The 14062-nt window shown below is 51.4% G+C and overlaps 1 protein-coding gene across 8 annotated transcripts in view; it reads left to right on the top strand.

The window, feature by feature from the left end:
• The window catches only part of GAS7 (growth arrest specific 7), a 217170-nt gene that overhangs the window by 158478 nt on the left and 44630 nt on the right, over positions 1–14062 (top strand). For 6 of the 8 annotated variants that reach the window (XM_047090167.1, XM_047090174.1, XM_047090175.1 and 3 more), the window contains exon 4: positions 10941–11026. The exons of the other annotated variants lie outside the window; for them this stretch is intronic. In XM_047090167.1, coding sequence (XP_046946123.1) covers positions 10941–11026 — 86 coding nt within the window. The remainder of the gene's footprint in view (positions 1–10940; positions 11027–14062) is intronic. 8 annotated transcript variants of the gene reach the window in all.

Raw genomic sequence — 14062 nt, forward strand, 5'->3', positions numbered from 1 at the left:
AGAACTGCCAAAGCGTTTAGACCGAGCGCGTGGACACCGACTCGCCCTCCTCTGCCCCCACCCGCCGGGGACCAGAGACACTTGTTCCCAAGGCCCCAGGATGCGAGGTCTGTCGACTTCTCTGCATTTGTGGGCGAATGCAGGTGGAAATTCTGCCTACCCTATTGCCCTTTGGCGACTCAGCAGGTGCCATCGGCATTCCGAAGGCTTGGGGTCTCGAGTGAAGACCCTGTTTGATTCCGTGCTTCTGTTCTTTTGTCTGTCTACAACCCCTGCATGGACTTTTTTTTTTTTAATTTTTTTTCAACGTTTATTTATTTTTGGGACAGAGAGAGAGCATGAACGGGGGAGGGGCAGAGAGAGAGGGAGACACAGAATCGGAAACAGGCTCCAGGCTCTGAGCCATCAGCCTAGAGCCCGACGCGGGGCTCGAACTCCCGGACCGCGAGATCGTGACCTGGCTGAAGTCGGACGCTTAACCGACTGCGCCACCCAGGCGCCCCTGCATGGACTTTTTAAGCTGCTCTGCCCCCAGCAGGGTGGTTCTGAACTCTGGGGGTGATTTTGCCTGCCGGTGGGCATTTGGCAACATCTGGAGACAATTTTTGGGGTGGCCATTCAGTGCACAGAGGCTAGAGATGCTGCTAGACCTCTGCATTGCCCAGCACAGCCACCCCCCAAAGGGCTATAAGGCCCATCTGTCAGTAGTACCAGAGTTGAGGGGCTCCGTCCTGGGGTGACTCAGAACACGGGTCGTGCACTGTTCGAGGGTCGCTCGACACACCATGGCCCGTCGACGTGAGAAGCCGCGGCGAAATCTGCAGAACCGTGGCTCACGGGCTCTGAGACCCACCTTTTGCACATACCGTGGAAGCCAGAAGGGCGTCTGCTCGTTCAGTTAGAGGCCCCTTTGTTTCCTTCCCTGGTCGTCACGGCATCCTAGATTTAGAAATCACAGCTTGTCATATTGGGGCCTCGGGCACGTCGCGTCTCCGTGCCAGGCCTGCAGCCGTGATAGACTTTCAAACCTTTCCTTCGAAGAATATGCCGGATGCTGTTCTCGGTGCTGGGGACTGCGCCAGAGATAAGCCACACCTCTGTGGTCCCTGCTCCCAAGGACCCGCATTCCAGTGGGGAATTTGGGCAAATAAGCCCAAATGTGAAATGTGTCGGATTGTTCTTGCATGTTCTCTTGGAAGGGGTTAAAGTGAGGGCCGCGGGGCAGTGTGGGACTGGAGAGTCAGGGACGGCCCCAGTGAGGAGAAGATGGTATGTGTGTGGGGTCGTGATGATGTGTTCTGGGTCAGGGAACGGCAGGTGCAAAGGTCCTGAGGCAGGAGTGACCTTGGCGTGTTTGAGCTGACAGAGCAGGCCAGTACGGCTGGAGGGTGGGCAATGAAGGGCGGGGGGGGGGGGGGAGTGGTAGGTGACGAGGGGACTAGCAATCAGCAGGGGCGGAGCCTGCTTCCCCCCACCAGCAAGCCAGAGGAAGGGGTCAGAACTTCATTCTGAGTGCGGTGGTTGGAGGCGAGGGTGACAGTGAAATGCGGCAGAGTTGTCTTCATGAGACATTGCCTGTTTTTCTTTAAGTTGATGGATTTTTTGAGAGAGCGAGCACGAGTGGGGGAGGGGGCAGGGAGCAAGGGAGAGAGAGAATTCCCCGAGCATGGTCACCGCAGAGCCCCACGCGAGGCTCAAACTCCAGAACCGTGAAATCATGACCTGAGCTGGAATCGAGAGTCAGACGCTCTACTGACTACCCAAGACACCGCCTCCTTGAAACAGCCAGGCAGTACTCAGCTTAATCAGAATTGCTCTCGGTTGGCAGGGACAGGCAGGTCCGTCAGATGCCGTTAGCACAGCCGGCCGGATTACCCACCGGGGGGGAGCAAGGCCCAGTGCACCCCCCAAAATGGGATTCCACTCTTTGAATGTGGGGTGTCACGTAGGGTCGGCACTGAGCTGGGGGCTTTTCCTTCACTGCCTCCTTTACGACCACCAGACTTGGGAGGTGTGTTCATTCCGTAGGTTTCCTGGAGACCTTTCGTGCCAGGCTTTCTGGGCGAGGTCCGCGTCGGTAATAAAGTTTAAACCCAAACAGAAGCACCAAAGGCTCCATTCAGTAACTGCTGCAAATATTAAAAACGATCCTTGGGCTGGTTTCATACCCTGTGTGGAGGCAGTGATTTATGGAGAGAGAGATTGTCACAGTGAGACGGAAGGAAAATACCGGGTGAAAAATGAGGTTCTGGGAGTTTCACGGATGAGTCCCTGGGCAGAATGAATGATGCCATAGAGCAGTGTCATCCATGAGAAGTTTCTGTGATAACGGAAATGCGTGTATCTACGCTGTGCACTGTAGTAACATTAGGCACGTGGCTAACGGATACACTGTGTCCAATGTAGCTGAGGAACTGAATGATTAACGTATTTTTACTTTATTTAATAGATGTATTTTTTATTTTGGAATAATTAAAAAAAATTTTTTTAATGTTTAATCTTGGTAGAGAGAGACAGAGCGTGAGCAGGGGAGGGTTAGAGAGAGAGGGAGACAGAATCCAAAGCAGGCTCCGGGCTCCGAGCCATCAGCACAGAGCCCGACGCGGGGCTCGAACCCACGAACCGTGAGATCATGACCTGAGCTGAAGTCGGACGCACAACTGACTGAGCCACCCAGGAGCTCCTTGTTTGTGTTTTTTTTAGGGTTGGAGGTAATCGGTCTTTTACGGACTTGCGCTGGCGGCGAGGGGGTGGGAGTTGTCGGGAAACCCAGGTTCAGATTCGGGCTGTGTCCAGCCTGGGGGATTGCGCCCATGAAGGGATCATCCTTGGGTGAAGAGCCTCCCCGATCAAAGGGCAATGAGCTGGTTCCCTTGCCGATCAGGGAGGGCCTGCCTTTGAGCTGGTGGAGCCAGGCTAGAGCACTGTGCCCACAGACAGCTGTGCTTCCCCTGAGCAGGGGCCCCTGGGAAGGGGGCTCCCCCTCACCCACACCCTCTCCAGATCAGGAATCCCTAGCAGCTGTCCTCCCCAGCGTCGCTGCGAAGCAGGACCCTCCATTCACTGCAGAATTAGCAAGTTACCAGGCCTAGAGAGGCCTCCGTGGCGGCCCTCAGCTAGACCTCACCATCGACTTCAAGGAAGGCGGTTCACACTTCCGGTAGGCAGGAGGGCTCGCGTGTGGTTCCTGACTCCGTGATTTTGTCAGCTCAGGCAAGCCAGTTGAACCTTTGGTGCCCTGGAGAATAGCCACAGGCTTTCAGCCATTTACAACCCCGGGGACGGATGTGTTGTGAGTTCTGTTTTGGGGGAATACAGTTTTCATTCTAGACAGTCGGTGAAGACAGTGAGGCCCAGGTAGGCAGACAGATGTTTCCAGACCAGAAGGCCGTCATGTGAAACTGCTCCCCCGGACAGAGCCGTGTAGATGCAGCCTCCCTCCACCTTACAGAGTGTGGTGAGGGTGGAAGGCAGGGGTGTGGTGAGGGTGGGAGGCAGGGGTGTGCCCGTGGTGCCTTCAGAGGTGCTGAGCACAAAACTGGCCCCCCGAGTCTGCCTGGGTTGGCCTGCCCTCAAAACCTGCCTTCCTACAGCCACAGCTCTTCCCAAAGTGGGTTCCGTGGTATTCTTGCTTTTTGGCCCAGAATGGGTTCTTCGGCGCCCAGGTAAGTGTAGGAATACCACGCACCGTTGCCTTGTGTGAGGTTCACGGAACACGTCAGCGTCCAGGAGCACACGTGGCGGCTTCACGGATGGGGGAGGTTTCTCCAAATGGAAGGTTTGTGCAAGCCCTGTGTTGAGAAAGCCCGTCAGCGCCATTTTGTTCCAACAGCGTTTACTCACTTCGTGTCTCTGAGTCACGTTTTGGTAATTCTCTCAATATTTCCAACTCTTTCACTACAATGATATATGTTACGGTGATTTGCTTTGTGATCGGCGATCTTTGATGTTATTCTTGTGATTGCGTTGGGGGCATCACAAGCCGTGTGCGTATAGGACAGTGAACTTCACTGATAAATGTTGTGTGTGTTCTGACTGTTCCAACTGGCCACTCCCCTGTCTCTCGTGCTCCTCAGGCCTCCCTCTTCCCCGAGACACAGCAATATTGAAATTAGGCCAGTTGAAAACCCTACAACGGCCTGTTACGTGTTCAAGGGGAAGGAAGAGTTGAATGTCTCTCGTTGTAAATCAAAAGCTAGACATGATTGAACTCTATAAGGAAAACATGTTGAAAGCTGAAATGGGCCAAAACTTGGGCTAAAGTTGGCCAGGTTGTGAACGCCAAGGAGAAGTTCTGGAAGGAAATGGAAAGTGCTTCTCCAGTGGACACAGGAAGGATGAGAGAAACAGCCTTATTGCCGATGGGGAGAAAGTTTGGGTGGTCCGGATGGAAGGTCACACCAGCCCCACCATTCCCTGAGGCCAAAGCCCAATCCAGAGCAAGGCTCTAACTCTCTTCAATGCCATGAAGGATGAGAGAGGTGAGGAAGCTGCAGAAGAAAAGCCTGAAGCTAGCAGGGGTTGGTTCAGAAGGGTTGAGGAAAGAAGCCGTCTCCACAACGTCAAAGTGCAAGGTCAGGCAACAGGTGCTGATGCAGAAGCTACAGCAGGTTCCCCAGAAGGTCGAGCCAAGAGAGTTCATGAAGGTGGCTCCCCTAAGCAATAGACTTCAAGGTAGACCACAAAGTGTTCTGTTGGGAGAAGATGCCATCTAGAACTTTCAGAGCTGGTGAAGAGAAGTCAACGCCTGGCTTCAAAGCTTCAAAGGACCGGCTGACTCTCTCCTTAGGGGCTAATGCAGCTGGTGACTTCAAGGTGAAGCCAGTGCTCGTTGGCCATTCCAGAAATCCCAGGGCCCTTCAGAATGGTGCTCCTCTACTCCGTCTGGGCTCTATCAGTGGAACAACAGAGACTACCTGACTACGCGTCTGTTTACATCCTGGTTTACTGAATATTTTAAGCCCACTGTTGAGACCCACTGCTGAGAAGAAGGGATTCTTTTCAAAATATGACTGTTCATTGATGATACATCTGCTCACCCAAGAGCTGTGATGGAAATGGACGGTGAGATACATGTTTTCAGGCCCGCTAATGCGACATCTACTTTGCAGCCGTTGGGTCAGTGAGCCATTTTGACTTTCAAGTCTTACTATTTAAGAGATACATTTTGGAAGGCTCTAGCTGCCATAGATAGTGATTCCTCTGATGCATCTGAGCAAAGTAAACTGAAAACCTTCTGGAAAGGGTCCACCATTCTAGGTGCCGTTAAGAACATTCGCAATTCACGGGAAGAGGTCGAAATACCAACACGAACAGGAGTTTGGAGGAAGTTGATTCCAACCCTCATGGAGGACTTTGAGGGGTTCAAGACTTGAGTGGAGGAAGTTACTACAGATGTGGCGGAAACAGCAAGAGAGCTAGAATCAGAAGTGGGGCCCGAAGATGTGACCGAATTGCTACAATCTCATGATGAAACTTCATTGGCTAAGGAGTTGGTTCTTACGGATGAGCAAAGAAAGTGATTTCTTAGATGGAATCCAGTCCTGGCAAAGATGCTGTGAAGATTGTTGACATGACAACAAAGGATTGAGACTATTCCATGAACTTTAGTTGATAAAGCAGCAGCAGGGTTGGAGAGGACGGACTCTGATTCTGAAAGAATTTCTTCTGTGGGTCAGATGCTCTCAAACAGCATCACCTGTTATAGGGAGATTGTTCGTGAAAAGAGTCCACTGATGCAGGAAACTTTACTGTTGTCTTATTTCAAGAAATTGCCACTGTCCCTCCAGCCACCACCCTGCAGCCATCAACGCTGACCCTCGACCAGCACAGAGATGAGGGTTCGCTGGAAGCTCAGATGATGGCTGATGTTTCTTGGCAATAAAGTGATTTTTTAATTTTTTAAATGTTATTTATTTTTGTTTTTAAAAGTTTTTTTTCAACGTTTTTTGATTTATTTTTGGGACAGAGAGAGACAGAGCATGAACGGGGGAGGGGCAGAGAGAGAGGGAGACACAGAATCGGAAACAGGCTCCAGGCTCCGAGCCATCAGCCCAGAGCCTGACGCGGGACTCGAACTCACGGACCAGGAGATCGTGACCTGGCTGAAGTCGGATGCTTAACCGACTGCGCCACCCAGGCGCCCCATAAATGTTATTTATTTTTGAGAGAGAGACAGAGTGTGAGTGGGGGAGGGGCAGAGAGAGAGGGAGACACAGAATCCGAAGCAGGCTCCAGGCTCCGAGCTGTCGGCCTGACGTGGGGCTCGAGCTCACAAGCTGTGAGATCACGACCTGAGGTGAAGTCACTTAACTGACTGAGCCACCCAGGTGCTCTGCAATAAAGTATTTTTATTTTTTAACGTTTTTTCATTTATTATTGAGAGCAAGAGGGACAGAGCATGAGTATGGGAGGGGCCGAGAGACGGAGAGACACAGAATCCAAAGCAGGCTCCAGGCTCTGAGCTGTCAGCACAAAGCCCGATGTGGGGCTCGAACTCACAAACCACGAGACCATGACCTGGGGCCGAAGTCTGACGCTTAACCGACTGAGCCACCCAGGTGCCCCAATAAAGTATTTTCAAATGAAGTATATGCATTTTTTTTTTGACATACTGCCCTTACGCTACTCTTAATAGAGTAGGATGTAAACATAACTTTCACGTACATCTGAGAAACCAAAGCATGCATTTGACCCACTTTATGGTGATGTTTGCTTATTGTGGTGGTCCGGAACCCAACCCGCAATATCTCTGAGGTGTGCCTGTATTTAAACAGGCCTCAGGTAATAAAGCAGTGAATAATGGGGGCCACTTGTCCCAAACTCTTGGGACCATAAGACACTTCCCTTTCCCTTCACGGCCTCATATTTAGAACAAATGCCGTGGAGTTGCATGCCTGGGGAAACCCTGCGTTCCGCCATGTTGACTGTGTGAGGGGGGGTGGGTGTGCAGGTGTCATGAACAAGACCCCGGGGCTCCTGGGTTCCTTAAGCTTGAGGAAAGAACTCAAGGGAGTTAGAAAGAAAGGGAGTGAGATTAGAAGGGGGACTGTCCAGGGCTGAGTTTCTCATTTGGAAGGGTTAAGTCTACTCGTTGGGGTGCTCTAAGGGAACAGTGAGGCATGGAGGAGGGAACTTTCTCTGTTGGGGGTTGGAGCTGGAGGGAAGCAGGGCCACTGACCCCATGGGTTCTGGGCGACGATGTTGCGGACTCTTTTCTGTTGCTTGGCGTCTCTCGGGAACTCTTGTCGTGCCCCTCCTTTCTGTCTTTATCCACTTCCTCTCCGACGCCCCTGAAGGCCTCCTTCTTTCCCTTTCTACCCAAACACCCGTCCCCTCTTCTGATGCATCCCTCAAGCCCCCCCTCTTTGTTTTTAACCGCCCACAACGAGGAATGAAACATATACATGCGTGTGTTTATATCTGTGCTGGAAATTATGAAAGTTACTACATAAGAGCTTCTGTTCCCTTTTTCTTCTCTTAGAAACAGCTGAAATGGGCATTTTCCTTTTTTCTTGTATCCCCAGAACGAATTGTGTCCCTTACGGTTATGAGTGATCATTGACCAATTTTATTTTATTCCACCTGCCCCCTGCTACCCGGAGGCTGGAGGCCTCAAAAGCACCCACTTCTGGCCTCTAACTCTTGGTCAGCTGAGAGCCCAGAGGACTGGGAATAATCAGGAATGCTCGTGGGTAAGCCGTAACTGTTCAGATCTCCACCAAGCACTTTTTCTGAGTGTGCCTGGGACTGGGGGCCTGAAACACAGCAACACCAGGTCAGGGCAGAGCTGCCGGATGGAGAGAAATGGTTGGATGCAAAATTATTTTTTCTTTCCCGGTAATTGTTTTGACATGGGGAGTAATTAGCCAGCAGCTGACAGCTCAGAACCGAAGTGAGAACAAGAGAATGGATTAGGGACAGAATGCCCCTGCGTTAGGCAGTTCCTGGCTGGCATTAATGTGGCAGACGGGGTGCCTGGGGGATGCTGGAAGCAGAAGACAGACAGGCGTATACTGAGGGTGCACGTTTAGGTGCTGTGAGGGGGTCAGTGGGGGTCAGAAGGGCGGCCCCTGGCCTCCAGGAGGCCCCCTGTAGGGACCCAACATCGTCAGAGGTGGTGACTGCTTCCGGGCTAAGACCTGCTCAGGTAAGAGTATACATATTTCGTGTTTGTAGTCAAACTGAACTGTGGCTCAGTTCTTCTGTTGTTTTAGGGTCAGGGTGATGCTGGCTTTGTGCAATAAACTGGGAAATTTGCCCCATGTTCCTAAAGCCAGGTGCGTTTTTTTTCTAGGATTTTCTTTGTCGAGCGTTTGAATGCATTTGCCCGTAAAACCATCTGGGTCCAGTGCCTTTTGGAGGGAGGTCATTTTTCAAAAGTTTTACTCATTTTGGTGTTTCTAGGGTCCTTTGAAGCCATTTTTAATCATTTGGGTCTTATGGAAGGTCGTGTATTTATTAGCACATAATTACAAATCATATGCTCTTGTATTTATAAAAAAATCTCTTACGAGATCTGCTTATGTGTTCTTTCTAATTCCACCTTCTGAGCATTCGTGCTCTCTGTCTGTCTCAAATTAGATGGGCTGACCTGCTTTTTTATTGCTGTGATTCCTCCCCCAGGCGCACACAAAGAGAACTTGCCTGAGTTGTGAATGTCATCCTACTTCCTAACCAATTCATTTCTGTTGCTGTATTTACACCCCCTCCTCGTGTTTTCCTTTGGTTAATTTTACTGGCTTTTAAAATTTTTTCTAAATTATTATTTTTTTATTTTTTTAATGTTTATTTTATTTTTGAGAAAAAGCATGAGCAGGAAAAAGGCAGAGAGAGAGAGAGAGAGAGACTCTGAGGCAGGCTCCAGTCTCCGAGCTGTCGGCACAGAGCCCGACGTGGGGCTCGAACCCACAAACCTTGAGATCATGACCTGAGCTGAAGTCAGATACTTAACTGACTGAGCCACCCAGGCGCCCCTGGAAGGCATTTACTTAAATTTCCAAGTGTTCGGGAGTTGGAGGGATGGGGAATTTGATATTTGTTCTTTTGCTATTATCTGCTTTTACTCCTTTCTGGTCAAAGAATGTGGCCAACGTTCTTTATGCCTTTTGCGATTTACTGACGCTTTATTTGTGGCTTAAATATGCCCAAATCATTTTTTTTTTTTAAGTTTCTGTGGCTTGTTGGCAAAAGACGGTGCCTTTCTTTGTAGCGCATGATGTTTAATATCTAGTTGATTAAATTGCTGGGATAGCCTCACTTTTGTCCACTGCTCAGTTGCATACGGAAAGCGGTCCAGTTTTCCCCTGTTGTCTTTAGATGCCGCACCACGTGAATTTTCTCCATTTCAGTCCTGTGCTGTTTGATAAGTAATAGTTCTCAAATGTTATGCCTTCATCGTGGGTTATATTTATCAGGGTAGGGCCCTTCTTGGCATGGCTTATGCCAACTCGAGTGGATTCTCCTCGACCCCGCCCCCCCCCCCAGCACCCTCCGATGCTCTTGGAAGCCCACCCCCTTAAGCTGGGGACTCATGGATAGCATCAGCATGTAACTAGCTGCCGAGGGGCATGTGTGCAGACCAGGACTGTGGCTGGCCCAGCGGGTTAATTTGTTTCTTGCTTCCCCAAGCCACCTCCCTGGGGGCCCAGTTTTCGGTAGCCTTCCTGTGTCTGTGCCCAGCATTCTTCCAGGGGATCAGACCACCCTGCAGATCAGAGAGAAGCCTAGCTGTCCACGGGGATCTGCCGAGTGGTCTGTGTTTCTGGTCGCAGGGGCTTATGGATTTGTTTTGTTTCTTACTACAAATGGTAGAGAATGGGAGGCATCCCCCAGCGTGAAAAGGTCCTGCTTGGGGGCAGCCTCCATCACCCCATTGCTTGCTTCCAGCAAATCAGTAGGTGTCAGTGGCTTTCAGCCAGTCTCTCTCTTGCTTCTGGCCACATTCCAGGGCTCTCTCCATAAGAACCACGTGTTGGACCCCACTTTGTAGGTCTTTGGTTCGACCCGCATGGTGGATATGTTGTTCCAAGCCCAGGGCATAAGGGAGGCACGCTTCTCTGGTCTCCAGAGATCACACAGGCTTGGGGTTCAGGGTGACTGGATTCGGGAACAGAAGCAGTGGCCTGCTGTCTCTCCATCTATACCCCTCTCTCCTTTTCATAAGTTACTCCATAACTCACAGCTCCTTTTGGCAAATACTGTCTCATTTGATTTTCTTTTTTAAAAACTATTTTGAAAATGTTTATTCATTTTTGAGAGAGAGAGAGAGACAGAGCATGAGCGGGGGAGGGGCAGAGAGCGAGGGAGACACAGAATCAGAAGCAGGCTCCAGGCTCTGAGCTGTCAGCCCAGAGCCCCACGTGGGGCTCGAACCCACGAACCGCGAGATCATGACCTGAGCCGAAGTCGGATGCCTGACCGACTGAGCCACCCAGGCGGCCCGTGTCTTGTGTGATTTTCATGCCAACAGGGTAGGTTTGGAGATTGGGGAGAATTGTCCCCATTTTCCAGATCCAGAAACTGAGGCTCACCGAGCTCAGTAAGCTCCACGTAACCACGAACCGCAGGCAGGTAGTGGACGGGCTACCTGACTCTGTGGAAGGAGGCTGGGCCCTTGACGGGCACCAGTGGCCACAACTGATGCAGCACTTTCGGTGACGGCTGTTAGACTCTCGTGACCCCACCTCCCATTTCAGCACGTCCCCCGCTGGTTCAGGAAGAAACGTGGTTCCCCCAGGAGTTCCGCCATTGGGTGCTGGGGGTTAGAGAGATGTGTGCCAACCTTTTCTGGCTCCGCGAATACCGGTAAGATCCCGAGAGATGGTCCCAGCCGTGCGAGACGTCTCAGAGCCGGGCAGGAGAAGGGGCTGTGGTTACAGGCAGCCGGTGTTGCCCGCCTGTGGCCAGCGCAGCTTCTGAGCCGTGTTTCTCTCCCGCAGTGAATGGATACCACGCGGCAGGGACCCCAGCGCACCCTCCCGAGACTGCCCACATGAGTGTCCGAAAATCCACCGGTGATTCCCAGGTAAGGGGTCCTGTGACGGGAGGTAGTGGGGGGGGGGGTCAGTCATGCAGGGCCAGGGGGCTGTCGTCAAGACGGTGCGTGCCGGGGGTCCGGGGGACGGCAGTGCAGGTCTGGTTGGTGTAGAAAGCGGTTGGTGTATCTGGGTCGTTCCCACGTGCCGTGATTGGAGGAAAGCGGGTGATTGTGCCTTGCTGGTTTTCTCTAGGACTCGCAGGCAGCTGGGGGCGGGGGGTGATTTTGGTGGATCGTAGGGCACAGGGTTCCATCCTGCCGTCTGGATTCCTGTTACGTAGAGTCTAGGTTTCCGTCGCTTTGCGAGTATGGATGGGGCCGGGTGATTTCCCTTCTTCTGTGCACCCCCTCCGCACCCCCACGTGAAATTTGTTCTCATACTTAATAATCTAGCACAGAGACCACAGTAGGATGGGAGGACATGGGGGAAAGGCTTAAGATTCCCATCCTGGCTTCTCCATCATCACATCCGTTGGCATTTATGCAGACACACGTCTGTACCTTTCCCGTGTCACAGGTGAGGCCACGGAGTCTTAGACCGCTCAGGTGACTCAGGCAGGTTCACACGGTTACCAAGTGATCAGACCGGACTCTGACGCCGAGACCCGGGGTGCTCCTAGTTTGCGTTAAGCTGTGTCCGAGGAACGAAGGATCGGCTTGTTCTATTCTGTCCGTAAGTTCTGTCCAGGAGATGTTCTGAGTGAAGGCCCCAGGGTCCACCAGTCCTTTCCAGGAGCTCCTCTGCCAGGCCCCAGGGGTGAAGATGACAATGGTGATACCTGTGTTGGCTGCTGTGCGGGATGACCGTGGCCGCTTATCCCCAACAGCGGGTGCCACGTGCCCTTCAGAGCAAGGCCTTGTGATCTGTTGCTGAGCTCAGCCGAGCTGTGACACTTGGCAGTCACACAGACAGGAGTGTTCATTTTTGGAAACTTGGTTCGGTCGGGCCCAGGTTAATTCAGCTAACGCTCTGGGAAAGAAATCGGACGTCCATCTGGGCCAAGGCTTCTCCCCTTTTGACGGACTTCCTCATCACCCAGGCCTCTTGTTAAAAATGTAGGTTCTGGGGCGCCTGGGTGGCTCAGTCGACTTCGGCTCAGGTCGTGATCTCGCGGTTCGTGGGTTCGAGCCCCGCGTCGGGCTGTGTGCTGATGTCTCGGAGTCCGGAGCCTGCTTCGGATTCTGTGTCTCCCTCTCTCTCTGCCTCTCCCCGGCTCGCTCTCTCTCTCTCTCTCAAAAATGAATAAACATTTTTAAAATGTAGATTCTGATTCAGAAGGTCTAGGAGGGACTCTGAGGTTCTGTGTTTCCAACCAGTCCCCAGATGATGCTGATGATGTAGGTCGGGACCGCGACTTTAGCAGCGAGGACCCGGGCACAGACGATAGGACACAGCATACAAATGTAACTGCTTTGCTCCCCTGCTCATGGCACACGTCCCTCCCAGCCCTGGCACTGTGTGTTTTCTGCTGAGCCCCCAAACTGCCTCTGCCAATCTATGTGGGACGAACCTGACTTTTACCACCCGGCTGCATGGTGATTTCTGAAGACCTCAGCCTAGGTCCTTCTCCGCTGTAACAGAACAGAAAAAGCTGGTGTTGGCTTGGGTACATCAAGAAGAATATTGGAAACATCACCCCCCCCCGTGTCATTCTTGCTTCTTTCTCTGATAGAACATAGTACCCCCCACCCCCAGATACAGTGACGTTATTACTAAACCTTTTTGTTTTTTAACGTATATGGATATAACCATCTCAGAAGCTGACTTTTGACCCAGGAATTTCCCCCTCCAGTATCTGTGCTCAGAACACATCCCGGGATTCTGATTTATGTGCGAAGCGTCATTTACGGCACTACCCGTGTTGGGCCCAACCTGTCTAGCAACACGGGATGGGTAAAATGGATTTTGGCACTGAATATCCATCCAGCCTGCTATATCATACAGACACGAGAAAGCCGTTTTCTGAAGAATATATAATGATTCAGGGAAATGCAGAGAGAACATGATAGTTGGGGGGGTGGGGGGAAGCACGCACACCTCTCGAAAATAAATACTAAAAAAAAAATTTTTTTTTAAAGGGGCCCCTGGGTGTCTGTCGGTTAAGCGTCCAACTTTAGCTCCGGTCATGATCTCGCACTCACAAGTCCGAGCTCTGTGCCGACAGCTCGGAGCCTGGAGCCTGCTTGGGATTCACTCTCTCCCTCTCTCTCTGCCCCTCCCCCCGCTTGCACACACATGCTGTCTCTCGAAATGAATAAATGAAGTTAAAAAAAAAAAAGAAAAAAAAAAAGAAAAAGAATTGTCCAGTTAGAAAACACACATGGTGTTGAGGTTGAGAAACCTTGGCCTAAGGTACTTTTTGTTTTCTCTGCACTTTGCAGTATTTTTCGCATTGCCTGGAATGAGTATGTTTTACTTTAATGGAAGGCAGACACAGTGAGCAGTGGTAGAAATAAGGTTCTGGTCCCTGGGGACACAGAGCAGGCCAGCTCTGGAGACCCCAGCCTGGACGGGCCGTGACTGCTAAGGGGCAGGTGGAAATTGAGTGTGTATTCTTTTTGGATGGTAACGTTGAGCACTGATGTGTCATCAAAGTAACAAAAATAGGGGGCGCCTGGGTGGCTCAGTCGGTTAAGCGTCTGACTCCATGTTGGCTCGGTCATGATCTCATGGTTCGTGAGATCGAGTCCCGTGTAGGGCTCTGCACTGACCGCACAGAGCGCTTGGGATTCTCTCTCTCCCGCTCTCTCTGCCCCTCCGCCCCCCCCCTTCAAAAATGTTAAAAAAATGTCTTTAAGTTACAAAAATAAATAACACAGTGCGTGGAGAGAGCAAATACGCAGTGGTTCACTGCTTCCCACGACTGGAATGTAGCATGTTGGATTTTTTTTTTAGGCAGTGGAAGGATTCTAGAAGGCGCTGGTTTCCCACAAAGGTGCTTGGGGCCAATCACAGAAAGAGGATGAGTTTTATTGTTTACAGAGCCAGCAAGCTATCCCCAAAGTAAACAGGGCGCTCTTTGA

The sequence above is a fragment of the Lynx rufus genome, unplaced genomic scaffold, assembly GCF_022079265.1.
Source record: "Lynx rufus isolate CCGP_SWC_20201006 ecotype Redwood Valley unplaced genomic scaffold, mLynRuf1.p SCAF_28, whole genome shotgun sequence".
Classification (NCBI taxonomy): Eukaryota; Metazoa; Chordata; class Mammalia; order Carnivora; family Felidae; genus Lynx; species Lynx rufus.